The sequence below is a fragment of the Oryza glaberrima genome, chromosome 7 (genome assembly GCF_000147395.1).
Source record: "Oryza glaberrima chromosome 7, OglaRS2, whole genome shotgun sequence".
Taxonomy (NCBI): Eukaryota; Viridiplantae; Streptophyta; class Magnoliopsida; order Poales; family Poaceae; genus Oryza; species Oryza glaberrima.
In genome coordinates this window covers 26,258,762-26,285,981 of record NC_068332.1, presented here as the reverse complement: position 1 = coordinate 26,285,981, position 27,220 = coordinate 26,258,762, and the positions used below count along the sequence as shown (strand labels likewise).

At 44.8% G+C, this 27,220-nt stretch overlaps 4 protein-coding genes across 6 annotated transcripts; 3 read left to right on the top strand and 1 right to left on the bottom strand.

Moving 5' to 3' along the window:
- Positions 1-340: 340 nt before the first annotated feature.
- On the top strand, positions 341-4,608 carry LOC127779772 (uncharacterized). 2 transcript variants are annotated; one of them, XM_052306671.1, is made up of 4 exons: positions 341-635; positions 800-2,124; positions 2,789-3,593; positions 4,219-4,608. In XM_052306671.1, exons 2-4 carry the CDS (start codon positions 802-804, stop codon positions 4,449-4,451), a joined length of 2,361 nt encoding a protein of 786 aa, XP_052162631.1. In that variant the 5' UTR covers positions 341-635; positions 800-801; the 3' UTR covers positions 4,452-4,608. The 2 variants fall into 2 exon arrangements, with proteins under 2 accessions (XP_052162631.1, XP_052162632.1); XM_052306672.1 differs by lacking the exon at positions 341-635 and having other exon boundaries at positions 661-2,124.
- Positions 4,609-5,475: 867 nt separating this feature from the next.
- On the top strand, positions 5,476-6,335 carry LOC127779773 (uncharacterized). The gene has a single exon (XM_052306673.1). It carries the CDS (start codon positions 5,753-5,755, stop codon positions 6,017-6,019), a length of 267 nt encoding a protein of 88 aa, XP_052162633.1. The 5' UTR covers positions 5,476-5,752; the 3' UTR covers positions 6,020-6,335.
- A 359-nt stretch (positions 6,336-6,694) lies between these two features.
- Positions 6,695-14,774, top strand: LOC127779771 (BRCT domain-containing protein At4g02110-like). Its single transcript, XM_052306670.1, is given in 11 exon segments — positions 6,695-6,897; positions 7,031-7,120; positions 7,209-7,313; positions 7,529-7,630; positions 9,103-9,187; positions 9,620-9,704; positions 9,800-9,844; positions 10,025-12,844; positions 13,241-13,457; positions 13,622-13,937; positions 13,940-14,774. Coding segments are annotated over 11 exon segments (4,197 nt in total). The 5' UTR covers positions 6,695-6,801; the 3' UTR covers positions 14,176-14,774.
- A 1,605-nt stretch (positions 14,775-16,379) lies between these two features.
- LOC127778645 (uncharacterized) lies at positions 16,380-19,227 on the bottom strand. Of its 2 annotated transcripts, none has more exons than XM_052305265.1 (2): positions 18,681-19,227; positions 16,380-18,542 (listed from the first exon to the last, which is right to left on the bottom strand). In XM_052305265.1, exons 1-2 carry the CDS (start codon positions 18,732-18,734, stop codon positions 16,797-16,799), a joined length of 1,800 nt encoding a protein of 599 aa, XP_052161225.1. In that variant the 5' UTR covers positions 18,735-19,227; the 3' UTR covers positions 16,380-16,796. The 2 variants fall into 2 exon arrangements, with proteins under 2 accessions (XP_052161225.1, XP_052161224.1); XM_052305264.1 differs by having other exon boundaries at positions 16,380-18,545; positions 18,681-19,225.
- Positions 19,228-27,220: the final 7,993 nt, after the last annotated feature.

The following is a 27,220-nucleotide window of genomic DNA, read 5'->3' as shown; positions in this document are numbered from 1 at the left end:
TTGAATAAGACGAATGGTTAAACACGTGAGAAAAAGTCAACGGCGTCGTTTGAGGGAGTACGTAGTTGTACCACTAGAATTGATGCTTTGAGAAAAGACGTACTTGGCGACGGAGAAACCATGTGCTCTAATTACGCATTAACCACCATACGGAGTCGGACCAACGGTTGTAGTACTGTAGAACGGCGGTTTACTATTATTGCGTGCCATCAACAGCCCACAGGCCAACTCCCCGAGCCCAATTTAACCGCACGGGCCCACCTGGTTGTGACCCGACAGAGAAACGCCGGGCCCACGGGCAGTCTCGTTAAAAACCGCTTTGCTTTTTTCCTTTTCTTGCTCTCGCCGTCACCCTCACCCACATCACAAGAGCGCTTCGCTTCTTCTCCTCTTCCGCATCGCATCTCATCTCCTTCCTCCAACCCAACCCAACCCACCGTACTAGTATTGACTTTGGTTTATTTTGCCCTCCCTTCCATTGATTCTACTCCTACTCCTACTACTTTTTTTTTTTTTTGTTTTTGTGTTTTTGTTTGCTTCTACTAGACTACTACTACTCCACTCGTCTTTGCTTGCCTTTTGTCACCCACTGTTTAACCTCAATTCTCGTGCTCTGGGAGAGAGTCTACTACTAGGTGAGATGAGTTTTTATTTTTCTTTTCTCCCCAAAATGGAATTTGTTTTTGTTTTTTTTTTGGGGAAGCAATTCGGCCAATTGGCTTGGCGGATTTCGATTTGGTGATAGGGTTCCATGGTTGCTGCGGCCTGATTCGAATTCCTGCTTGTTTTTCGTGTGTAGGGATGGGCACCGGCGGCGGCAGGGTCGCCCTCGACGGCGGCGGCCGGCGCCGGAGGAAGCTGGACGAAGAGGATGATGAGGAGTATGTGGCGGACGACGACGAGGAGGAAGACGAAGACGAAGACGAGGAGGAGTACCAACAGGCCGCCGCCCCCTCCGACGACGGCGAGGAGGGGGGCGACGACGAAGCGGAGCCGGAGGACGAATCTGATGCGGATTTCGTCGGGGACGAGGAGGAGGAGGAGGAGGACCTCGAAGACGAAGATGATTTGGAGGAGGTCAAGGCGCCGCGCCCCAAGCGCCCGCCCAAGGGGAAGCCGCCGCCGAGATCTCGCCGTCGGAGGCAAGAGGACGACGACGATGACTACGAAGAGGAGGAGGAGGAGGACGCCGACTTCGATCCGGACGTGGACGAAGACGACGAGGAAGAGGTAGATGAAGATGAAGAGGAATTTGAGCAAGATGACGACGATTCCGATGATTTTGCCCCGATTCGCGCCAGAAAGACCAGCACCAAGAACCACGTGGCCAAGCGGAAGCCACCACCCGGCCGTAAGAAGAAGAAGAGGAAACCTTCTAGGGTTTCTAAGGCAAAGCCTAAGAAGCCCACCTCAGGGCGCCGCCGGAGGAAGCGATGGGCCACCGATGACGACGAGGAAGAAGAGGACGATGCGGATTTCATCGTGGAGGACGATCAGGAAGAAGAGGAGGACGACCACCGCCCAAAGAAGAAGGCCAAGGCTGCTAGGAAGACCAGGGATGTCACGCCGGAGCCGGATGTCGAGGCAAGCGCATGGCCGGCCGTCGAATCAGACACTTCAGAATTCGAATTCGTGACATCTGATGAAGAAGCTGCTGACAAGGAAGCACCAGCCGCTGAACCAGCAAAAACCAAGGGGAAGAAGGGCAGGAAGAGGTGGGGATCTGGGTCAGAGTCATCATCTGATTCTGATTATGTCATATCAGAGCAGGAACTGAAGGATCTGGAAGTCTCCATGCCTCCAGATGCAGCTCTGCAATCACCTGCAACCCTGCCGCGCCGGACCTTTCTTTCAAGGAGGGTGGGGGAGAAGGGGAAAGAGCCTGAAGAGGCTTGGAAACAGACATGTGGGATATGCCTCTCGGAAGAACAGAGAGCCACGATACAGGGTGTGCTTAATTGCTGCGCACATTACTTCTGCTTCGCTTGCATCATGGAGTGGTCAAAGGTGGAGTCCAGGTGCCCATTGTGCAAACGCCGATTCACAACAATTACCAAGTCATCAATGGCAGATCTAGGGCTTGGATCAAGGAAAGCTGTCATTAGGGTAGAAAAACGTGATCAGGTAATGGCCTCCTTGTCTTATTGCTATCTATTTTCTTTTGCGAGGATTATTGCTATTGAATTTAATATTTGCAACGTATCAAAACCGTTATCCGTTGTATGGCACTTGCATGGAAACTCATCTATTTGTCAGTGTCCTCTAACTAGTTATTGCAAGAGACATGACTATCTGACCCCATGTGAAATACCCTGTGGCTGTATGCTCTTACATTTGGCTGTTATTTTCAGCAGTAAGTGTTCTAGTTTCTACCTGTGACACATCACACATCCAAAATTTTCCTTTATAGATAAAGGTTTCAGCAGACTTAGCATGTGATTTTAGGGATAACAGATCCATAACTTTTAGTTTGCTATTTTGAATCAGAGTTCAGTAATGTAAGTTGCTGACTGTCATAGATTTATGCCCATATAAATATCTTGCCGTAGCTTTTCTGGTGCACACATATATCTGTTGGGAGTAAATAAAAGGTAGCCTTAATTAGCTTTCACATTAAGCTCTCATGATCAGCAACCTTTTGATTGTTATGGCTCCATGTTTAGCCTTAGAATTACTGACATCCAGAAAAATGGTAACTATATAAGGTTGGGGGCAGTTGCACGTTGTCATATTGTTACATTCTGTTGAATCGCCAAATGCAGCTGTATCATTTTTCTTTCTTGAACAGGTGTATCAGCCCACAGAAGAGGAAATGAGACGTTGGTTGGATCCGTATGAAAATGTTGTATGCATAGAGTGCAATCGTGGTGGTGATGACAACCTCATGCTACTATGTGATATTTGTGATTCCTCAGCACATACCTATTGTGTTGGTCTAGGAAGACAAGTACCAGAAGGAAACTGGTACTGCGGAGGATGTAGATCCGGTGGGGAGGGCCCCTCTGCACAGGATACGGTGGTTCACTGCAGAGAAAGTAATACCAACCCTGCCAACAGTAGTTCTGGATCATTTGGCTCAGCCACACCAAGTGGAGTGTTCCAGAGACCACCACCAATCAACACCCAACCTTCTCTACAAGGATTCGATCTAAATCTCTCACCAAGAGAAACCCCTGATGAAGATAAGCGAGAAGAGTCACATGTTTCAGCAGATGCTGTTTCGACTCCTACTGGAAGGCATGCCACTCTCGATAGGAGGCGGGCCTTTAACCGACGAATTCGCATCCTTCTATTTAGACCAAGGGTCACACCTAATGGGTGGCAGAATCCGATTCAGTCTGACAGGACAATACCAGAGAATGAACAAAATCCACAGAGCACGTCCACTCCAACTGAAGTGAACCCATCATGTTCCAGGGATAGTTCTATGCAGAACCAGCAGAGTAGCTCATCTTTTGTTCAGCCAGCAAGGGGTCTTATTGAACGCACCTATGGGGGTGGAAGCAATTTCCAACAAACAGAAGGTGCTAAGGAACAGCTGATTCCTATTGTCAAGAGGAACCTCAAACTAATGTGTGCTCAGTCCCCATTGGGTATGTATACCTATTTGCACTCATCAGCACTATTTTAATGTATCGATTTGGTTTGCACATTTGTATATAAACTTTGTAACCAATTAGTCATTAAATAACCTTAAGATGTAGTAGTTTGCTTGCCCCCTTCACTGTTTATTGATTACCCCAAGATTAGTATGCTCTTCTCAAGGACTTGTAGCTTAGCTTTGTGCTGTAGTGTGTATAATCGCTGAAACAAAATGACTATTTGAGTTTGTGCTAGGCCAGTCAATCGGCATATTGTTAAAATGCAAAATGTGGCTACAGCACAGTGCTTTTCCTTTTTCTGGTTATGTACCTGCTGGCCTGGAAGTACTGGTCCTACTGGGGATGCCTTTTCTGCTTATTCTATTTGTTATTGAGTGAACATCAGTGTCATTATGTTTTGAAGTAATCCGTTTTTAGTTATTAGTAGCATTGAGCTATTATAGATAGTCAGCAGTTTTTGCTTATCTTCTATGGTGCCTGATTGTGTGAGGGTGTTGGTCATGGTGCCTGAACTGAATGCAAAGGCAATCGTGTTGCACTCCTAAACCAAGCTAAATGGTGGGTATTAATTTAACTTGTCTAACCTATCCTTATTGTGTTTTATTGTATGTTTCAGGTCAATCTGATTTCAAGAATGTTGCACGGAGAGCAACACACACTATCTTAGCACTGTCTGGGATTGCACACAACGAGGATTTTGTTGTCAGTACGCCTCATCCTCTCCCTAGCCATTGTAACCATGCCTGTGATGGTCAGGAACCAGCATTTCTCATGAGAACCTGCTGCTCATCATGCTTCAACTCCTTTGTTGGTGGTGTCGTCAGTTACATTGCAGAAATGTTTACCTGAAGATGCTGCCATCATCTATTGACTTGACAATTTTTCTCTATTGTTGTCATTCTTTCAATTATAAACAGATCAAAAGATTATACAACCACAGACATGTTACTCAATGTATGGATAGTTTAAAATATAATGCATTTTTAATGACGCATTCTGAGCTCCATTTGGTCATGTGTTCCTGATTTTGTTACTCTTGTGATGGTTTAGCTATATTGGATGAGCGAGAGATGGAAATGAACATTGTGCAATCAAATGTTATGTTGAGAAATGGTTGCAGTACAGAGTACAGACCATGTCTAAGTTGCCTTAGAAGTTAGAACATAGCAGTACTGTGAGAAATTTTTTCAGTGTGGTGAGAAGATATATTGTTAATCTGCTTTTAGATTTACACTGTGGTTTGTTTGACATTCCTTTTTTTTCCCCTGAAATAAAAAGTCTTTCTGACAATCTGCATTGCAAATTTTACTTGGTTGATAAGCTGCTCCGTTTTAGTCCATTCATTCACTCACTGGCTGTGTATTAAGTATGTTTGCATTGTAATTCTCTTTTTTTGCGGGGAAATGTTTGCAGCGTCATACAAGTAGAAAATTAACAGTGCATGCCAATATGTCAACGAGAGGATATCTGATCATGTATGGAATCAGAAGATTGGCATTTTGACGTACTGCTAGTAGAGAGTATAATCTGGTGAGGGACTTTGATATGGAATGCATAGTTTGCAATTCATAGAACAGATTCGATGGTTTTAGAGCAAGGAAGGAATCGTGTGCTTTTGATGTCAGGCTCATCAGATGTGAAGGAAGGAAGCAGAGGGAAGATGGCATCAGTCTGCCATGTGTTTTCTGCCCTGTTAAAATGTTACTTATGTAACCGTTGTCGTTGAGAGCAATTAAAGAAAGAAAAAAAATGCAAACAAACATTGGTTAATAGTAGTATACTTTGTTGGCACAATTTTGAAAAATAGAAATTATCAAGGTTAATTTTAAAGGGACATCAGAAAATAAAACAGTAAAATAAAAAGAAAGAAGAGGAAGGAGAAGAAAGAAAGAGACAAGCAAAAGCCGAGGGAGTCGAGCATAGGATGCCTGAGCTCCTAGCTGCATCGATCAGACGGAATCGTATTCATATCGGCAGTGGCAGGCAAGCCAAACCAACGTCTCCCCAACCCAACGTCTCACTCCTCTCTCTCTATCTCCTGCCCTGCCCTGCCCTGCCCTGCAGGCGAGGCTAGCTGCAGGTCAATTCATTGGCTCTGTGCTAGCTTGGGACTGGATCCTCCTCTCTTGAGGGCGCCGCGCTATCCGTCCATGGCGCCGTCGTACCGCCCCTACTCCGGGGAGTATCAGTACGGCAACGGCAACGCGGTGGTGCCGTATGGCGGTGGCGGCGAGCGGAGGATGAAGGCGGTGTGTCGGTGGGTGCCTGGTGCGTGGTGGCTGTCGGACCCGGAGATGAAGCGGCGGCGGAGGGTGGCCGGATACAAGTCGTACGCGGTGGAGGGGAAGGTGAAGGCGTCCATCCGCAGGGGGCTCCGCTGGATCAAGGCCAAGTGCTCCCACATCGTCCGCCGCTAGATATTTTACTCTACTACTCTCTACTTGTTCTTCTTACTACTGCAACTTTTATTTGCAATCGATCGATGTCCTTCTTGCTTGCTTGATTCACGAGCACAGCACTCTTGTTCGTTTGCAATAACATCCATCTGCCAAGTTTGCTTGCTTTCCCTTTCCCCCAACTCCTCCTCCACTGCTTTGGTTGGGTTGGGAGTAGCTAGTTATATACTGTTTCTTGTCGATCTATTGTCAATTTGTCATAGTACGATTGATTGATGTCTGATTACTGTAATGGCGCGTACGTGTAATGTTGCGATGAGAGCTCAAACAAGCAAACGTTTGGAGATATGCGGTTCGTTTTGCTTTGTTCTTCCCTTTTTCTTTTCTTGGAATTCGATATTTCGATATATGATTATATTTGATGATGCAGCAGTCACGAATGTTTTCGCATGGGCAACGAGCGAAACGCGCACACACGCTCACTTCACTTGAGGGCTTCACAGCCAATACATAGGCCGTCTTCGTCTACATATATGGGCCGTCCTACTCTGTCAGTAGTTACGATGGGCCTCAAACACGTACGGCCCGTTAATAGTTAGGAGTCGTCTCGGCGGCACAAAGCGCGCACAATTTTTTCCCTTTTCGCCATCTTTCCCTCCAACAATATTCCCCACTTCAAATTCACAGATTCACACGGCGGCTCACTCGACATCGATCGAGAGATATCTAGAATCAATCAAACAATCCTTGCAATTCCCCAACCCTAATTTCTCCTCCCATCCGATCCCTCCGCCCACCTCTCCATGCCCGCACACGGCGGCCAAGATGCCGACAACCGGCGCCTCTTCGCCGGCGTCCGCTTCGCGCTCCTTGGCTTCGACCCCGTCTCCGAGTCCCAGGTGCGTGCGAGCGATCCTGCCCCCTTACATCCCCACGCATTTCACTGCGATTCCATGCCGGATCGTGCCAGCTCGGTGCTAATCTGCCGCGATTCGGCTATGTCTCACTCGATTTGCGGTTCCTTCCTTGCAGTATCGCTCCGAGATGGTGCAGCGCGGCGGCGTGGACGCCGGGGCCTACGGCGCAGGCTGCACCCACCTCATCGTCTGCGACCTCCTATACGTGAGTTCACTTGGCTCCCCCAATTTTGCCCTTCATTCATTCGCTTGCTTTGTTTGCCCATCGGATGTTTCGTCTCAACTGCTTCTAGGATAACCCAATCTGCGTGGCGGCGCGCAAGGACGGCACCAAGGTCGTATCCGAGCAATGGGTGGACGATAGCTTGGATCTCGGAGAGATGGCTGATGCTGATCGGGTCAGCTTCCCTTTCCCATTTTTCATTTATCCGCCAATTACCCCCAAATAACCATGTATACTGCTTTTTAGTGGCACCACAGTTCACATTTTTGGACAGTCTACTAAAAAAATTGTCAGTGTTCTAGTGAAGTCCCTGCTGTTTTTTTATGTGGAGTCGTATAAATTCTCTTGATTAGTTTTGGCAACTTGAAGCTGCTTATTTTGGACTTACAGGTACTATATAGACCAGTGAGAGATTTCAGCGGCATACCGGGTAGTCAATCACTACGCATTTGCTTGACAGGGTACCAAAAGAATTGGCGTGACGATATTATGGTAAATACTTATGATTTATCCTCTAACTCTCCCACTGTAACCAGTCTAAAAAAAACTCTCCCATTGTTTCAACTTTCAGTTGATTGGAGTCTATTGTTGATGGATCTTTCAGTATCTTTCATATACATACCAGTCTATATTGTTGATTGGAGTCACTTAAGAGCAACTCCAATAGAATGGCTAAATGGCTGGCCAAGTTAAATTTTAGCTAGTATGAGGAAAAAATACCTTCCAACAGCCTCTCCATTTAGTTAGCCAAGCCATCTGCATGGCTAAATCACACCCCTCACTTGCCAAACTTGGAGAGTCTCTTTGCCTGGCTATTCGTGGGCCCCACCACGCCACCTCCCACCCTATCTCTCTCCCTCTCCCCCTGGCTAGAGCGAAAGGCCGCGACGACGACTACTACGAACCGCACGACGGCGACGGCACGGAGGAGAGAGGCGCCGGAGCTAGCCGCGACCGCCCGCCGACGTCCGCGCCGTCCCCAGCCGCGACCGCCGCCGTCCTCGGCGTCGGCGTCGTCGTAGCCAGCCGCGCCCGCCGCTGCCGTCCGCGCCGGAGCTAGCCGCGACCGCTGCCGTCCGCGTCGTCTCCAACCACGCCGGCGAGGGATGGAGGGCGCGGCGGTGAGGGAGGAGCGAGGAAGGCCGGCGAGGAGCGGATTCGTGCGCTGCAGCCCGCCGGCTTGGTGTCGTCTCGCGCGCCCGCCGCCGTCCGCCGCCGCCTCGCCGCCTCCGCCGCCCGCCTCGCCGCCGTCCTCCGCCGCCTCGCCGCCCAGCGCCGTCCGCCGCCGTCTCGCGCCGCCTCGCGCGCCCGCCACCGCCGTCCGCCGCCGTCTCGCGCCGCCTCGCGCGCCCGCCGCCGCCGTACGCCGCCGCCTCGCGCGGCCCGCCTCCTGTGAGTCGCCGTCGCCGCAATCGAAGTAGGAGTAGAAGGGAGGAAGAAGGGGATGTACAGGGGAATGGGGTGGAAAAATGTTAGTATAGGCTGACATATGAGTCCTATTTGTCATACACTTATGATGGAGATAGTAGATGGAGAGGCTGTTGGAGTAAACCACGAGTTTGACTTGCCAAATTAGATGGAGAGTTGGCCAAATAGACATTTGGAGAGTCAGATTTAGAGAGACTGTTGGAGATGCTCTTAGCTTTCCCTTCTGTTGTGACTTGTGAGAGAGATGATAAAGCATATGCTTAAGTTTTGGTCCCCTTGTATGGAGAACTTGTTGCTGCTATACTGCTAAGTATTATCTCCAATTTACTGACACCAAGCCTGTTTTAACTTATTCTTTCTGCTGTAGAGCAACTCAGTTAATATGCTATATAAGTGGATCCACATGCACCACTGTTCCTTCAATACTCTTTCCATGTAGGAATTAGATTCTTCTATCACATTCAGGTCTTAATACCACTATTTTTTCTTCGCCTCATCACACGTCTTTCAACCACTCGTTTTGCTGTTGAATGTAGAAAATGGCTTCTTTGATGGGAGCAGAGTTCTCCAAGAGTTTTGATGCGCTCAAAGACACCCATCTCATTTGCTATAAATTTGAAGGTATTCTTTTTTCTCCTTAGTTTTCCATACTTTGGTCTGAACTTATGTTGCACTTACTGTTTTTCCTCATCCTTTCCTCCACGGTTATCATTATAGTTTTATGACCATGTATTATATGTGTTGATTTTGCACCTGATTTATTTGATCTTTTTAGTTTATATTCGAGTTTTAAAATTATGTACAAATTTCATGTTCATTTATCCTTTTACTATAAATGTGTCGAGTGTAAAGCTTGTTGACTTACTTTGGCTATTGGAAGTTGAATGTATGGACTGTATTGTATTTTGATGTTGATTGTTGGGTTAGTTTGCATAACTGATGCACACCTCTGAATGTTTTACTGAAATTAGGGCTTGATTGTTTTCCTGTCTGCATTCAATCCATTGTGCTAGTATTTAAATGCAATTCACCACCTTTTCTAAACTGTGCTAGGTGAGAAGTACAAAGTTGCAAAACGGGAAAATACCGCCAAACGGGCAAATGTCAATCTGGTTAATCATCAGTGGCTGGAAGATTGGTATGTGCATTTAATCAACTACCTAAAAATTAAAATGTTACCAAAGCACCATTGTTACTTTTAGCTGAAATCCCACATATATTTGCATTCTGCAGCTTAATGGCATGGAAAATTCTTCCAGCTGATGATTATACGAAAAGGTGAGGATATAATGCCACATTGTCCCTTCAATGTATGTCTCTTTTTTTTGTACATGTGCCATAAACCCACAACTGCTCATTCTTCAGTGTTCTGTATGTCATGTCTGGTGTACTTGCTCATCACAAGTATACATCTAATGTTATTCTTGGAAGCTAATTATGGACATTTTCTTTATTCAGCGGTTGGGAAATAGAGATAATGGCAGCACAAGCCAAGGACTCCGAAGATGATGAAGAAGAAGCTGGTAGAAGCTCATCTCATAGTAAACGTGCAACTAGAAGCGCACGCACTAAAGAGATTAGAATGGCTACTCTTGTTGATCCTCATAGTCAAGCACCCACTAGAGATCCTACTATCTCCTCTTGCAGTGCAGAAATTACTGCTGGAGGACACATGAGCACTCCAGAGCGGATTACGAAAGCAGGAGGTTCAACCAGTAGATCACTCAACATTAAATCAGACATACGGAATACTCCAATATCTGCTGATTCTGATGCTTATGAATCTGCCCATTTTCCTCTTAATGGCAAGGAAGAGGCTCCTGCAGCTCAGGTCCACAGAGCTGAAGCTAAAGATGATGCTAAAATGGCAGTTGATGCTAGTCCTGGTGCACATTGTATTTCCAACATAGCTGGGACCACAGTTTGTTCTGATCATCATGTGCATCAATCAACTACTGCACCTGCTATGTTGGTGGACAAAACAGAGACCATTGGTGGAAATTGTTTGGATAGCAGTAATCAGAACAATGTGAACATTGCACTTTGGTCAACCCCTTCTAAAGAAACTTTCTCAGAGAAAACATTACGGCCATCAGGTATAAGTGGAAATGTAGGCCAGAAGGATGGTGGATCTACACCTGATCTTAATACTGCAGTTGATCAGTCAAATACTGAACGGGAGCTAACTTTGTGTGAGGCTAATTTGAGATTAACAGGCAATGCAGCATCAAAGAAGAATAGCCAAGTCTTAAGTTACAACAGAAGACGTTGCCAGAAGTCTGTGTCACCAGAAGCTAATTTAAAACCAACAGGATCACCACAAAGTTTTGAGGGAGTTACCCCAAGGGTTGACTTTACTATTTCTCCATCAATGAAAAGTGATCACAAAATTAGTGACATTACTGATGCTGAAAGCCTGAGAGACGTTGAGATAGTAAAGAAGGTGAATAAATCAAGTGGTGCACTTGCTCAGAAGAGGGCAAGTAAGCTTTCTTCAATCAGTATGAAGCCATCCGTAAGCTCAGAAACTGGAACTGCAAATAGTCCTTTCTCAAGCAGGGAAAGTGCATCTGAAGCAGCAACGTTTTCTGATCCCAGTAGAAACTCTGCTGAATCTGTGATTTTAACTGCAAAAGAAAAGTCTGGCCCATCTAAAAGCAACCTGTTGAGCTATAGGAGGGCCTTGAAACTTGCAAGGCCTGTTGAAGGAGAAAAGCTTTCTGAAAACTCTACTAAGAGTAAGAAATCACTGAGAGAAAATACACTTGCACTGCATGAGGTTGACAAAGGAGGTTCTAGTTCTGAAAATGGTCTAAGGTCTGAAAAAGGTTGTGCTGCAAACTCATCTGCCGATTCTGAAGTTGACAAAAGAAGTTCTAGTTCATCTCTTCAAAACAGGGACACTGAGATGAGTGATGTGCCTCAGGTTGACAAAACTGAAGTTGTAGCTCCTAACACGGATTTTGCAATTGTGGTTTCTCATCAAAACATGGAAGTGGTTCCTAAAGCGATCCAAGTTACTGCAACCATCAGTGAATGCGAAACATTTCCCCAGGAAGAACCTACTTCTAAAGTGAAGAATGCCAGTGTCAAGAGGTTTGGGAATGCCTCAAATAAAGCAGCCACTAGATCTGTAAAGAACAAAGATGAGATTGTATCTTTCAAGTCTGATGGTGATAAAGTCGTTTCTCGTGATAATGTTGAGGTGCAACCAGAAAAGAATCATGCTAGACCAAATGGTGCTGAATGTACAGTATTCATTCCTGAAGAAATCCCAAATAGTAAAGCAAATAATGCAGCTACCAACAACTCGCGGGATGCTTTACAGATGAACACAGCACTAGCACTTTCCAAGACTGAGTTAGCAGAGAAAAATCCTGGCAGTGCAAGTGCTGATGAATATCGAAAGAGTTCATGTGAGAAGGTATCTCAAACAGCTGATGTCGAGATGCCTGATGCTCCAATTGTTGATAGCACTGGAGCCATGTTTTCAAAGTCAGGTTTTAAGGAAGTGTTTCCTCCAGAAAATGCAGGATCTTGCCCTAAGAGACTCTCAACCAACACAAATATGGGTGGCCCTGAAACATGCACCCCCAGAATTGTACCAAACAACAGAGTACGAAAGGCAGCAGCCAAGAGGAAAGTATCTGCTGTCCAGCAAAACAGCTTTGGTGATGTGCCTTGCAAGAACAGCAGTGCTGTTGTGTCTGAATTTAAATTTGTGTATAAGAGAGCTTCAGAGGGTCCTAGAAATGGTAGCAAGAAAACAATGGATCAGAATCTTCAGAGTTCCAATGAGGATGAGGCCAGAGATGCCGGTGTATCATTTTCTGAAGATGACATGCGAGATAGATCGAAAATATTGCAAAATTCGCAAGCAAGAAGCAGCAAAAGACAAAAGGCAGCAGATTTAATGGATGGTTCTACTGATCATGACAAGGAGAACCTACCAGGGAATCATAATATTTCCAAATCAAAATATGGAAACAGTTGTACGAGTCTGAACAGTTTTATTCAAGCTGCAGGAAGTGGCAAAGACAGGCTTGCTGACCGCGGTGTGGTAGAAGAAAACGATTGTGGAATGTTAACTGTGCTGGAGCCCAGATTATTTATTTTGAGTGGGCATCGCCTTCTGAGAAAGGAGTATAAGTTGATACTTAGACGCCTGAAGGGAAAAGTTTGTAGGGATTCGCATCAATGGTCTTTCCAAGCAACTCATTTTATCTCCCCTGAGCTCCGCAGAACTGAAAAATTCTTTGCGGCAGCTGCCGCTGGCAGGTAGGTATACCATTTTTCCCATATGTGCCCCAGTGTTAATTCTCATAAATAGTTAGTATTGTGCTGCACCAGTCACCGAATAACTCAGTTTTCTCTCATTAGGCTTTATATTTCGAATGGTTTATACCTTGCTCTTGTTGTGTCGAAGTCATCCAACAAAAAAGTGCGCAACCACTAATATTTTGCTACAAAAGGGCATTTATTGTGTGCACTAGGACCTGGATGTATCATTTTTTCCTTTGTTATGATTTAACCTTTTGGCTGACCATTGCACCCAAAAAAAAAAAACTTGCTGAAAATCTAGATTTTGACTAGGAAAACAGTGCCGATGCAACCATTCTTCCTTATCTGATTTCATGATATCTTAAGCTTTGCTGTTTTCCCCCAAAATAACAGGTGGATACTAAAGTCTGATTATTTGACTGCTTGTAATGAGGCTGGGAAGTTCTTAGAGGAAGAACCATTTGAGTGGCATGGTAATGGCCTTAACAATGGTGATACTATAAGTTTGGATGCTCCTCGGAAATGGCGCCAACTAAGGCAGCATACTGGCCATGGCGCTTTCTACGGGATGCAGATAATTATATACGGGGAGTGCATTTCTCCATCACTGGTAAGGCTATCTAGACAATGATTTTTTTTTTAATCCGACAAGACAGTTGTGATGCTGTCATGCTACTAGTAGTACAATATATTGTCCATCGTTATGATGCAAGTAATTTCAAATGTTCGTTTCTCATCCATGCTCGTTCTGTCTTTCGTTTGTTCTTTTAACAGGATACACTGAAGCGCGCGGTGAGAGCTGGCGATGGCACCATCTTGGCAACCTCCCCACCTTACACCCGGTTCTTGAAGAAACCTGATCACGTCGACTTCGCTGTTGTATCTGCTGGGACGCCAAGCGCAGATGCATGGGTAGAGGAGTTTAAGAGGCAGGGCATTCCATGCATCAGCGCAGATTATCTTGTGGAGTACATCTGCAAGCCAGGTCAGTCTCTAAACAAGCATGTCCTCTTCAACATGCACGATCTGGCAGACAAGTCCCATGCGAAGCTACTCAAGGGCCAGCTTGACGACGTGCTTGGAGAGGCAACTGAGGCGATGCAGCTGAACCAACTTGTTCGGCTTGTGGATCCAACGACCGGGAAGGAGGACTGATGCTGATCTGTGGCAGTGGCAGTGACGAGGAGAATGGGACCCGGATGCATATTCCCCTTGAAGCTGAAGCTGAAGCTACCCCAGGTGATGGAGGAGAGTGGCTGTGCACCAGCTGCCACAAAAATAAATTCCCCCACAAGTCTGCCAAATCAAGAGTGCTGAAACATAGCTGATCTCTCTCCTCTTCTGTTGTTCTACGGTAGCGATGATTGTCATCTGTGCTGTGCCGGTGTAAAAAGTTTTTCTGCTTCATGGTTTCTACGTGGTTTGCCAGCCAGTGATCTCAAACTCTTTATATATGATAGCACAGTATAGAGTTGGTTTTCAGTAAATAATTTTACACTTGCAACCGCCAATAGTACAATGCAGTACAGTTCACCACGTGATTTTACATACATGTATTATACTACTACTACTACTACTACTCGGCACGGAAGCAAGCTATAGCAACGAAGCATTTGCAGCTCTTGAGAAAAGCATTCATGTAAAGTTGTTGGCCATTTGAATCAATGGAGCATAACTGGGACAGAAACTGTGGCAACTTACCGCACGGATCTGAAATCTCGTGTCAGTTGGTTGCTGCTGCACTTGACTAAAAGAAAAGGCCCCTCCACTGTTTTGCGATTCACCGAGAGAATCGAATATATTTTGAGCAAAAGGCGAAAAGCCAGCAGGGCCATCAGCGAGCGATACCTGTTGATTAAGGGCATCTTCACTGCATCCATCCTCTGTGTACGAATGGATTAAGGGTGTTAAAGAAATGACCGTGAAGATATTTGCATGATTAAAGCCTGGAGACATAAGAAATGGGCCCTCCTCCTGTTCATTAGCTCACAATGAGATTGTCAAGTCACATCAGACTCGGGTACTTGTGCTGCCTAATCTTCTCATCCATAATAGTAATATTATTACTAGTATAATACTACTAGTAAATTGATGCCAGTGAAGCATGCATGATGCTGTCGCTACAAATCACATCGGCCCAGTGTAAACTCCTACTCCTACCGAGTTAACAGTGAGTTACTGCAGCTAACGTAAGGGTTAACATTTTGTGTTACTTCACCGCAGGTATCATGTGTAGTACAGTACACAGGTTGGTACCACCAATTTTGATAGACCAATTTGGCAGTGCAAAGACGGCATTCGGACGTTCAAATTAAATGATGTCTTTTGTCTTGCTCAGCTTGATCGATCACTTTATCCGCTTGAGAAGGATATTAAACCGATGCATCATGTGAACCATCAACCTGTAAGTAACAGACCATGTTGTGTGATCTGACGCAATAAATTAGCTAGGGGTGCCTCTGCCTCTGCCTGCACGATCCAACTAATAGTAATCTACACGACACGAGCCATGCTAAGGGACAGCTAATTCGGCTTCCTTTTCACGTCATTCTTTACGCGAGTCATGCCCTGTTCATGCGGTGCAACCTCTCTTCCTCTTTATTCAGAGAATGAACAAGTACACCATCGATCAAGTGGTGCAACGACAGATCCAATTCCTTCTTTCCAATCCAGATCTGATGAGCAAACAACGGCTTGCTTGCTTGCATTGCAAATAGAAATTTTCAGATGGGCAGGTTGGATTAGATATCAGTAGCTAAGCTAGCTGGATCATCAGAACAAAAGCTGGCATGCCATGGCCATGCAGCATTGCAGGGCAATCTCATTAAAGCTTGGTCTCAAAAGGAGAACGTCCTTTGTGCAGTGCAGGAACATTACTGTAGGAGTAGAAAATTTTGCCATGCACGAGTGTACAGTCCCATGGATTTCTCTGCACACCAGCAGATTTGTCATCGGATTATGTCCACATTTGTTCGCTTTAAGAAAAGCTGTAGTAGGATGTTACTACCATTGTTACTCCCATTTCTTCCTTTACATTCAGCAGGGACCAGAGGGACCATGAATGATGAGTTCTCACAAACAATATGGCGTGCCACTATGCCATGTGTGAGACTGAATGCCAGCCATTCTTCAGTTGCCATATGCCACCATCGATAAACTTGAAGCAAGCTGATCAGCTGAGATGAGCTAGCCCACACTCACGAGCTGCTAGATTGCAGCTCTATCTGCGGCTGCAAAGCAGAAAACGGGCGACTTTTGGCTGTGCAGCCATGGGACCGACCGGACCGAGACGACGACACCAGATCTGCTGCTGCTGCTGCTGCTTGTGCCCATATTGATCTCTCGCATCATCCGCCGTCACCAGAGCATGGGCACACACACCTTCACCACACTTATCCACATGCATTTGCTGATGCTTTTTCCTCGTCCCCGAATTCTGAATTTGTTGTTGGTAATAGTACAAGCAGAGGATGAAGAAACTTGTATAGCAATAGCATCGCCTTCGGACTTCAGTTCGTTGGAGGTATGCGGCTGCAGGTAAAATATACTCCTACTACTACTATACCAGTGCAGGATCTTGATTGATAAAATAACTCTGAATTGAAATCTGTACAAAATTTGCATTACCAAGAGGGTAGCCTAGCATGGTGCATGGACATCTACAGGGAGAGAGAGAGAGAGAGAGAGAGAGAGAGAAGGGACCAGATTTCACAAGGAAACTAGAGCTACAATACTTAACAGACTCTACAAGTACACAACAAAACGAGACAAATCCAAAATTTTTCAACAACTGCCTTCTGTTCTGGGTCGTTTTCCCCGCTGGAAAGCGCCATTTCGAGCTGTACACAACTTGTCCAGATTTGGAACCAAACCAACGCTTCGCTTCAAACTTGCTCTCTGTTTTCCCGCCACCTTCTTCTTCCTCCGTCCTGGCAGCACTAGCAATTCATCAGCAGCTCATCGCCTCGCACTTCACCGGTATCGGCCGGTCGAACCCGCCACGGGACAGCAGGGTCCCCACCACCGCCATGTCGCGGCAGAACACGCCCTGGAACACCGGACTTCCCATCGCCGCCGCCGCCGCCATGGCAGCTGTTGGCATTGCTGCTGCCTGAGTTACCTGAACCTGAACATTCGTGCTAGGCACACTAACACTACTGATCTTGGCCTTCTCCGGCACGGCGGCGGTCTCTTCTTGCTCGCGCGCCAACGCTGCCGCGGCGGTGGCGGCGGCGGCGTCCTTGGCCCTCTGTCTCTCTGCGGCCTCCTCGTCCTGCACGACGGACATGATGAACGAGTAGCCCTTCTGCAGCATGCGGTACAGCGACAGCGCCGACATGCGCGCCTGGTCGCGCACGGCGTCCAGGTCGCGGTGCTCGTCCACGAGCTCCAGCCTCTCGGCGAACGACGCGCACCGGTCGGGCCTGAGCTTCAGCGTCAGGAGGAGGTGCGCGCGCTCCAGCTCCGACCGCGTGCAACCGCGGCGCACACCGAGGAGGGCGTAGTAGTCCACGCTGCACGCCTCGCCGCCGGCCACGCGCCCGCGGAGCTGCTGGATGCGTGGGGTCAGCGCGCGGTGCGCGCCGGCGATCTCACTGAAGCGAACGCCGCCCTGGGGCCGCCATGTCGGCCCCGGCAGCTTGCCGTCGCGGAGCGCCGCGTCGTAGAGGAGCTTGAGGTGCTCCAGGTCGCGGAGGCAGTCGCTGAGCGCCCCTACCGACTCGAGAAGGTCGGCGCGCGAGCGCAGCGCCGGGATGAACGCCGGGTCAAGCGCGAGCGCGCGGTTGCAGTCGGCGATGGCGTCGGCTGCCCGCCCGCTGGAACGGAGCGCCTCGGCGCGGCCGACGAGGCAGGCGGTCGCGAACGGGTGCGGGAGCACGCCACGGCGCGCGTCGAGCACCTTGGAGAAATGGCGCACGGCCTCGGCGGGGAGGTCCGCGTCCAGCGCCGCCACCGCGGCGGCGCGCCGGCGGAGCAGGAGCTTGACGTGCGCGAGGAGCTGCGACACGGACTCCGCCTCGCTTCCCGCCGCGCCGGACTTGGAGGCTCTTCGACTCGCCGGCGCGGAGATAGCGTTGGCCGTGAGGTTGGACGGCGAGAAGCTGTCCTCCGACCAGCAGACGCTCTCCCGTCGGAACGCGGCCGAGGCGAGGCGGCGGCCGGTCTGGAGCAGTGCGGCGGCGTCCTCCATTAATCCGAGGTGGAAGCAAGCTTGGCCCAAGACCAAGTACCTCCACTGGGTGTCGGCGCTGGTGTTCTTGGAGAAGCCGGCGAGGACGCGGTGCTTGAGGTCGGAAATGTCGAAGCAGCAGAGGAAGCGGGAGGCGGCGGAGGCAGCGTCGAAGCGGTCACGGGCAGGCGAGAGAAGGTCAGTGCGGGAGGCGGAGGAGCAAGAGGAGGAGGAGGAGGAGGAGGAGGAGGAGGAAGAGGAGGTATCATCGGCGGAGCAGGGCTTGGTGCAGCTGGGGATGTAGTCGCGGAGCATGTCGGCGACGGCGCGGTAGCGGCGGAGCGCGAGGAGAGAGCGCGCCCGGAGCTCGAGAGCGGCCTCCATGCGCGGCGACATCTCTAGCACCGCTTCCACTAGTCCAAGCGCCGCCGTGGCCGCTGAGTGCTCGCCACCTTCCCCATCCAGCGGCGCGGCGGCGGCGGCGGCGAGAGCAGCCCGAGCCTCGGCGAGGTAGTCTCCGATGATCTGCTGCACAATGCACAGCACCAACAAATCAGTTGCTGAAGCCAAAGCCAAATTGGGAGCAAAACCGCCCAAATTGCCATCTTTTTTGGTGGCACATAACACATTGGATGAAGAATTAAAGAGGGGGCAAGAAACAACCTTTCGGTGTCCGCGGAGCCAATTCCTTCTCCTGTCCGGCGAGGACACCGCCATTGGTGGCAAGAAACAGAAGCAGCAGTAAGGCCTTGGCAATCTACTGGAGTACTCCTATGTATGGAATGGAGTATATATACTTAGGAAATGTAGATGGAAGGTGGGATGGATTGGGAATGAGAATGGAGAGCAAGAAATTAAAGAAATGCCAGCTCCCTCTGTCCCTTAACGAACCAACCAAACTACTCCATCTCCATGAGTCCCATGACCATGAGAGAAGAAGAGAAGAGAAGAGAAGAGAATGGAAGGGATCGAGTAGTATAGTATAGCTGGATATGGATGATCCCAAGCTGGACAAGAAGAAGATGCCCGTGCTGTGCACTCCTCCTCCTCCTTGGCACGCACACGCAGGCCACCCTACCCTAGTATTGGTGGTCTCCTAGTGCGTAGGGTGCCATGGCCTATGCATCCACCTCGGCTAAAAGCTTTTTAAAGAGAAAGAAACCATTGGCACATCACCCTGCCAGCAAAGCAATTCCTGCCTTTTCTTCTCTCCTCTTCTCTTCTTTTTTTTTCTTTTCTTTTTCCCTGCTGGCTTTTCTGATCTTCTTCATCTTCTCCATGTGATTAGGACACTCTGCTCATTCATTCACATTCGCATCTCATGACAATCTTTTACTACTCCTGCACACCACCTAGAGTACCACAGTAATTGTCGTGGATAAACTCACGGCACACTACTCCTACTCCTACCTACTTACACTTATAATGGCATGTGTAGTACAGTAGTAAACTGGAAGAATTATACAGTAGGATTACAGTACATGGAGTAACAATTTTTAATTAATTACCTTGCATATATGATAATGCTGTTAGAGGCAGTAATGAAATGGAATGCAGAGAGAAGAAAGAGCAGCAGCAGCAAAGCATACTTAAATTTCATTTCAATTCATTGAAGCCTTGTCACATGTAGAGGCCTGCCTGACTGTCAGCATCATATCATGCATGGCATGGCCTTTCCAGCACACCAACTACTCTGCTGTCCACCCATGTTACTCCAGTGGTATTGCTATGTTACACTTCCCTTCCCCCTTTTCATTTCATCACTGCAAAACTACTCATCTTTCAAACTTTAAAATACAGACTACTCCCCTACTACCAGTACGCCAACAGTAATCAAAGCAACCATTACCTACCCACTACCTCTACATAGTGTACCGAATTCATCTTATTACTGCTAGACTAGGGGATTAACTCACAAGCCCTAAATGGATTATACTACAACTGATTTACCTCTAGAAGAACACATGTTAGCATGTACTATGAGCAACTAACAATGAGTGGGCCCAGCTGTCAGACTGTGTCCATGGAGAGTGCTAATGAGGTGGAGCCAGCTGCAGGCTGTTGGAGCAGTCGCCTGTTAATCAATAATTAAGAAAAAGGGTACCACTACTCCAGGTTGGTTGCCAATGCCATACAGTAGCATTTTATTTGGTGACTACCATCGGATGCCTGATTGCATATATATATTGCCCATGCATATGTCTTCGCATACGGTCAAACGGATGGATGGAGGGGATCATTGGATCAATCCATCCCTGTTTTCAGACTAGACTTTCAGGGTTTTTCAGGTGGCTGGACTGGATTGAACCCTAAGGTCAGGTCAACCTTGTTGACACCTCACCATTTCCATCAGTCCAGTACCCTGTAGATACAAGTGTACTGGAGTACAGTACATGTTTGTGACTACAGTATATAGATACTCTTGCTCAATTATTTTGTCCAGTAGAAACTTGGGTATGTGGGGAAGTGGAATCCAAGGGTATGCTTTACTTCACCCACCCTTTACATTACCACTTGACTACACATTTATTAAATATTTTCTAATCAGTTCTAGTACAGTTTTTACCTCTTAAACTGTGAGAAAGTATATATCTCTTCAAGGATAGGTGAAAAACTCTTCCTACAAATATTGACGTTCTCTTTTTGAACCTATTTTTTTTAAAAAAAAATTGACATGGTCTAAATGCAACTTTGGCTATAAATTTATATCATACTATATTTGTCAAACCTGATAAAAGCTTGCATTACCAGAGTATTTTCTTGAGGCACATTATGTTCATATATCAAATCAAAATATTTAAAAAGATCTTGGTGTTCAAAGTTTTAATAAAGTTATGGCTAAGGGCATTTTCACTTTCCTACCATTTTCAACCTTACAAGTTAGTTTTGGCGTTAGCATATTTTGGTATAGTCAAAAACTAAACATAACGTTACCATTTACCCTACCAAATATTGGTAATTCTAGAAGTTTCCTCTCACTAAATCTCTCTCAATGGTAAGGTTTCATACCAAACACAACCAACACTATCAAATTTTGGTAACTTCAAAAGTGCTAAATTTTGACATTACCAAATTTCGGTAAGGTTGATTTTGGTAACAAAGTAATGAACAAGCAGCCCTAAGAAATTTTCTGCATGATGTTATGTTGTTGTGATCAGAAGGAGTATTTAATTACTGTTTGTTTCCATTTTTCCGAAGCTAGCATTATTGATTGCAGCAGTTGATTGTCATATGATCATCTTTTTTTTTTCGGGGGAAATAGGGAGATATATTACTCAAAAGAATCCACATCGAGGAGATGTGAAATGATCATCCTTGCATATACGAGCGATATGAGCATGATCATGAGCCCCATGCATTAGGGATTAGAGAGTGGGAGGTGAACTGGTACCACTGAATAATGATTGCCCCTCTCGCCATCTCATCTTAATTAGTGGTTAATCCATTGGATCATTGGACGAGTTGATGTTTATGACTTTAGGTGGTTGGTTTGCTTTCCGTTTTCATGTATATATATATTCGGGCCAAAAGATAAGGCAATAATCTTCCCCTGTTCGGAGTATATATGTTGAGCTGGTGAGACAGTTCGTTGATGGATTAACCGTTTTTTAGAGAAGGCCAAACCTTCTCATTCTAAAGTATAGCAATCTTATCGGTTGTCTATCTTGTCATGGCTTATTAGATAGTATTAAAAGTTAATTTATAGGTAAAAATTTCATAGATGCGTTCTCAGTAACTTAAAAGTCAATACTGAAAAAAAAACAATATTGAAAATATCTTAAATCAACTTCAAAATTAAGTTTTTAAAAAATAAATTTTAGCCTTAGCTTTAGCTTATTAGGGCAATGTTTCAAAAAAAAAAAAGTATAGTAGAGTGAGTATATGCGTGTAGACAATGCAACCGTTATGTCAACATCACATATACATTGAGCTATGATCACTGAACATCTCTCATGCATGCTAACTACCAGCTCCTAACTGTCTCCAAACTGCCACTGGGGATTAATGTACTACTGTCTTCTACTAACCACCCGGAAGCCTGCCATGTGTTTTCAGTTGTTTTTTTTTTAATTCAGCTATGGAATATCTATACAAGACAAAAAAAAATATTCTAGTATTGTTTAACCTTCAGCTTATAAGCAACCAAAATTTAGATTTTAAAACCTAATTTTAAGGTTTATTTTGTTATAGTTTATTTTCCAACTTTGGTTTTGAATTAATAAAAATACATATAAAAGTTTTCTTCACACATTATTGTTTAGTTTTATCAATAAAACGTTACGGCTTATAATCAGTATAAACAAAACGCGACGTACTCTTTTAAGTTTCGTGTAGAACTCAAGGCTGAACAGAACCTAGTTTGTTTGGAGACAGAGACTGAAGCTCGCTTATATTCAAGTCAAATTAATGTAGAAATTAAACGTGGCAAATAGTAGTAAGTGATAATACTACTCCAGCTGGAAAAGAAGACATGAGTACTTTAATTAGGTGATCGAGTACTTAATCTGGTGATCGAAACCGTTTGGTAAACAAGGAGCATTAGTGCTCCAAATCTACCAGCAACGAATCGAACAGCGAGCATCTAGTCACATGGGGAATGGGGGCAGATATATGCAATGTGGGTCAGGACTCATCAGGGTCAGAATATTGATGCTCCAAAGCCATTGGAGCACCCATATCTGCTCTACCCCTGCATGTAGTACTCAGTAGTTAATTACACTTGTGCCGTGCACTCAACTCAAGGCCGGCAGTTGCTGCAACCTTCTTTGGAGTATCTTCAACTGAGAATACAGTACCTGTGTCACAAGTTTAAACTGATAGTTGAGCTAAATGGAACATGGTTAATTTCACACTAAAAAACTATCTCATAATTACTGCATGCATGCAGCTAAACATGGGTATAGTCCCATATATGATCCAGCATTAAGTCGCTGTCTGTCTGGTGTGCAATGTGCCAATGTGTGTGTCTTGTCTGCATGTTTCTGATCTGAATTTGCTCTCGCTCGTCCCCAGCACAGCAAATAAAGCAGTACTGCTAGCTGCTGCCAAGTGCCAACACATGAAAGAGACCTGTTATTAATCCTAGTAACTAGCAGAGGCTGGCAGCAGACCACTGTTCCAAGTACAGCAAGCAAACATTGGTGTGGTGATCCATGAAAAACAAGTGAGTCGTTCCAATATGCAACTATATATATTAAGATCGATCGATCACGCAGGAAGGAAGGACAGGATCGAGTGCCTAGGCAACAACAAGCACTACCAAACAACGACCCTCTCTGCTAACTGATCACTAGCTTGATTCCTGCCTGCCTTTAATTCTGGAGGTCAGCGCAACTCAATCCATCGACATCGAGGAGGAGCAACAACAAGCCCCTAGCTAAATGGGTGCATATATAGTGCTTGCCTTGCCTTTTTGTCAGATATATATAAGCATATATATGTATCCATTCCTATATATATCTTGGTACAGTAGGATGGAACAGATCACCGTATTCATATGTCAATGCATCATATGCATGTACAGTAGCAGCGCGGTTAATTTGGATGGACCATCGATCATGGCTAGGTTAATCATGCATGCTTACATGCATATATGTCAACTAGCTCGATCTATCCAGCTCATTCTTGCTGCTGATATGATGCTGACTCTTTTCGCGATGCTGTGGAGTACGAATTCGAAGTCGCCGGATGGCATATCATGCATGGCCGCGCGCAGCTTTATTCGTCGTTTCTCTAGCTAGCTAACTATAAGTAACTAACTATAATTGATTATTGGTCTGCCACATGAAATGTCTACACTGTATGCATCTCTCAGCTCCTCATCTTCACCAGTCGATCCAGAGGCTAAAAGAATTTAAAGGAGCAATCTTTATCTGGTGTGAGCAGGTCCCTCCAACAGGTCCGCTATGCTTAACTTTATTTTCTTTAGCCCCAATATATTTTGAAACACACGAATAATTTTTCAGTGGTCAAATTCGTAGTACTAGTTTGTGTCACATCTCGTACTAGATTTATTTTTTATGTGACGGAGAGAGGATGTGTAAAGGCTAATATTCAAATTCATCTACATGTGAAGAAAAAAAAGATAAAATTCTGATAGATTTATACTCTTAAAATTATTAGGTTTTTTTGTCACGATAAAAATATAACGAATTTGAGGTCAGATCCTTACACATAGTTATAATACTTTTACTCAATTTTTTTGAATTTTCAATAATATTTTTAGTTGATTTGTAGTAGTGTAAACACCAAACTACTTTCATTGAATCTATACATTGATATGTTTGTTTTGGGTTAAAAATTATGCTACATGTCTTTTTATAAACTTTATCAAATTTAAGAAAAGTTTAAATTAAGATGAAATTAAAACAACTTACAGTACGAAACCAGGGGAGTACCTAACTTGTAATGGAATCAAGATTATATTGCTACGTGTCCCTACAGACAGTTTGACTTGCACACAACTGAAAAAACAACAATATATGCAAATTCCAGATCCATCATCGACCGCAACAATGTCACCATCGGACGAAAGAAGGGAAAAACAACGATAATAAAGATATATACTTTACTTTTTTTTTTAATTTTTTCCTTTACTTTTCTCTGCTTTTCAATCTCTTGTACTTAAGTGGCCATGTGGTTGTTAAAATGGATCCAATCTTTAGAATTATTTCTAACCTTTGAACTCTACGATTTTTCATGACTATTTATATAGTTACGTGCACCAATGATGCCAAGATAGGGGGCAACATATCCTATGCACACAGACACTCACGTGTACACACGTGCACACCAACTAAAAAATGTCACCAAAAAATCTAGAAAAAATCATACACATACTTTCAATTGTATTACACCTAGGGTTAAAATCTTAACGTCAAATTCATTATATTTTAGCCGTAACAAAAAAAACAAAAAATCTGACAGTTCTAAGGTTGCAATTTTGTTAAAATTTTACCTTTTTTGTTATTCTCTATGTAGAATGAATTTGAAGATGCGACTTTGCACGTAGATGTAATACTATTGAAAGTACATGTATGAATTTTCCTAGAATTTTTTGTGATAATTTTTAGTTGGTGTACATGGTGTGTACACGTGAGGGCCTGTGTGCATAGGATACGCTCTCTAGATGGGGAATGCAATTTTTTAATATATAAAGAGGTAAAAGAAGATTAATTCCTGCTCTCTGCACTAACTTAAATATGCGCATTGTCGTTTTAACTAGGAGTAGGACATGTACAGTAAGGCGGAAATGGATATGCAATTCAAAATATCGATCCACCCAGTGGGCTTATAGGTTTTTTTTGTCATGGTTAAATTTGAATTGACATTCTCTCTAGTTTTTGTTATAAAGCTGGATCGATCTTTGGTTAAAAAAAATGAATTGGTAAGGGTTTTTTTTTTGGATAATGGAATTTAATCCATGTCTACGTCAGACATATATACAGCAACAAATTTGAGAAGCAAGTTTGTAAAGGTTTGGTTAGCTAGCTATTGTCTGTCGTTTATTTCTCTCTGTTTTTCTTCTTACTTGAAAGGCAAAGGCACATAGATCTCCTGTTTGATATCGAGAAATAGTTTTTAGTGTACACTTGCATTTATTTTAGAGCCATGGATATGTATGCAGCGAATGTACTATCTCACTCAGAAATGTCATGCACCCAAAAATAAAGAGGGTTGCACACGGCCGAGACATGATATCTCATTGGATCCTATGCTAAAGTAGCGGAAGTATGTATTGGGTTGGGGACAGAGAGAGAGAGAGAGATGAAAATTATTCATTCATGCGGTGAGAAGAGCAAAGAAGCGGAGTTTCTTCCGGACCCGCATAAGAGTAGCAGTAAGTGTTCGATGCTTTGCATTTTTTTGTAACAACAGGGCAGCTATATATATGCCTCTAGATCATAATTCATAAGAGTGACTGTATGATGAAGGCAGGCATCTGAATGAATGCAGAGTTGGCTGTGAGCTGATAGTAGTAGCAGCTAGTAGCTTTTTACTAGCTATCATGTGTCTGCAGTCGTTTGCATCATGCAAATGTATCATGTTCTCCAGTCCATATTACATAATATTACTGACAATGAGCTATTACTATTACTAGCTAGTAAATGTGTGAAAAAGGTGCGGGTAGCTTGTGTTTTCATTCATTATTTCGATGGATTGTTCACAGTCAGTAATACTAACAGGGCAATCGATTGTTGGGTATAGGAATAGGAAGCAAACAACGGAGGAGGAACCTGACGATGAGTAAAAAGTTGCATAGGATTCCCAATGAGCAGTGCTGAGTGGAGTGACCACCCACACACACACACACACACACACACACACACACACACACACACACATATATATATATATATATATATATATATATATATATATATATATATATATTGTGTTTAGTTCACGTTAAAATTAGAAGTTTGGTTGAAATTGGAACGATGTGACGAAAAAGTTGAAAGTTTATATGTGTAGGAAAGTTTTGATGTGATGGAAAAGTTGAAAGTTTGGAACTAAACACGGTGATAGAGGAGTACATACATATCTTCAGGCTGCTGCACGGTAGTGGTACATGGCTATATATATATATATATGCAGCAGCAGCCAGCAGATTGAAGGTATACTATGCAACTGCAGGGCCCCAGTTGCCTTATATATACTGATAAATTACTGAGATACTCTCTCTGATACTCTAGGCAGGCATGCAGGACAGCATAATGTACGTATATGATATGGAGCCGTACATACGAGCATATGGTACGCACACGTGCATGTACATACTCCTATACGGCAACAGGACACGACATAGGCCGCTTACTTTACGTTTTGCAGCACACCACATCACGCCTCGCTAGCTGCTGCATTTATTTATTTATTTATATCACTGCACACTCGGACTACCTCTTTCAGCTGTTTCGAATGTACTCCCGAAAAAAACAATACAGGATTAAAATGCCCGAAAAAAAATACAGGATTAAATGTCCTAACATCTCAAATTCTATGGATTGAAAAAACACAAGAAAATTATTGGAATAGCTATTTGCAAAAAATGCAGAAAAAACGCAAGATGAGAGTTGAGAGATGAAGGATTTTTGCTAAGAGGTTGAAGCTAATGTTAGAATTATCTAAAATTCCTATGTTTTGAGCGAATCCAAAGAAATTTCATAGGATTTGTTATAGCTATTCTTGTGATCCAAATAATC

Coding starts and splice junctions, on each gene's coding strand:
- LOC127779773 (XM_052306673.1), top strand. CDS start 5,753: ATGGCGCCGTCGTACCGCCCCTACTCCGGGGAGTATCAGTACGGCAAC.
- LOC127779772 (XM_052306671.1), top strand. CDS start 802: ATGGGCACCGGCGGCGGCAGGGTCGCCCTCGACGGCGGCGGCCGGCGC. Junction 2,125..2,788: donor GGGTAGAAAAACGTGATCAG/GTAATGGCCTCC, acceptor TTTCTTGAACAG/GTGTATCAGCCCACAGAAGA. Junction 3,594..4,218: donor GTGTGCTCAGTCCCCATTGG/GTATGTATACCT, acceptor TGTATGTTTCAG/GTCAATCTGATTTCAAGAAT.
- LOC127778645 (XM_052305264.1), bottom strand. CDS start 18,734: ATGGCGGTGTCCTCGCCGGACAGGAGAAGGAATTGGCTCCGCGGACAC. Junction 18,546..18,680: donor GGCTCCGCGGACACCGAAAG/GTTGTTTCTTGC, acceptor TGCATTGTGCAG/CAGATCATCGGAGACTACCT.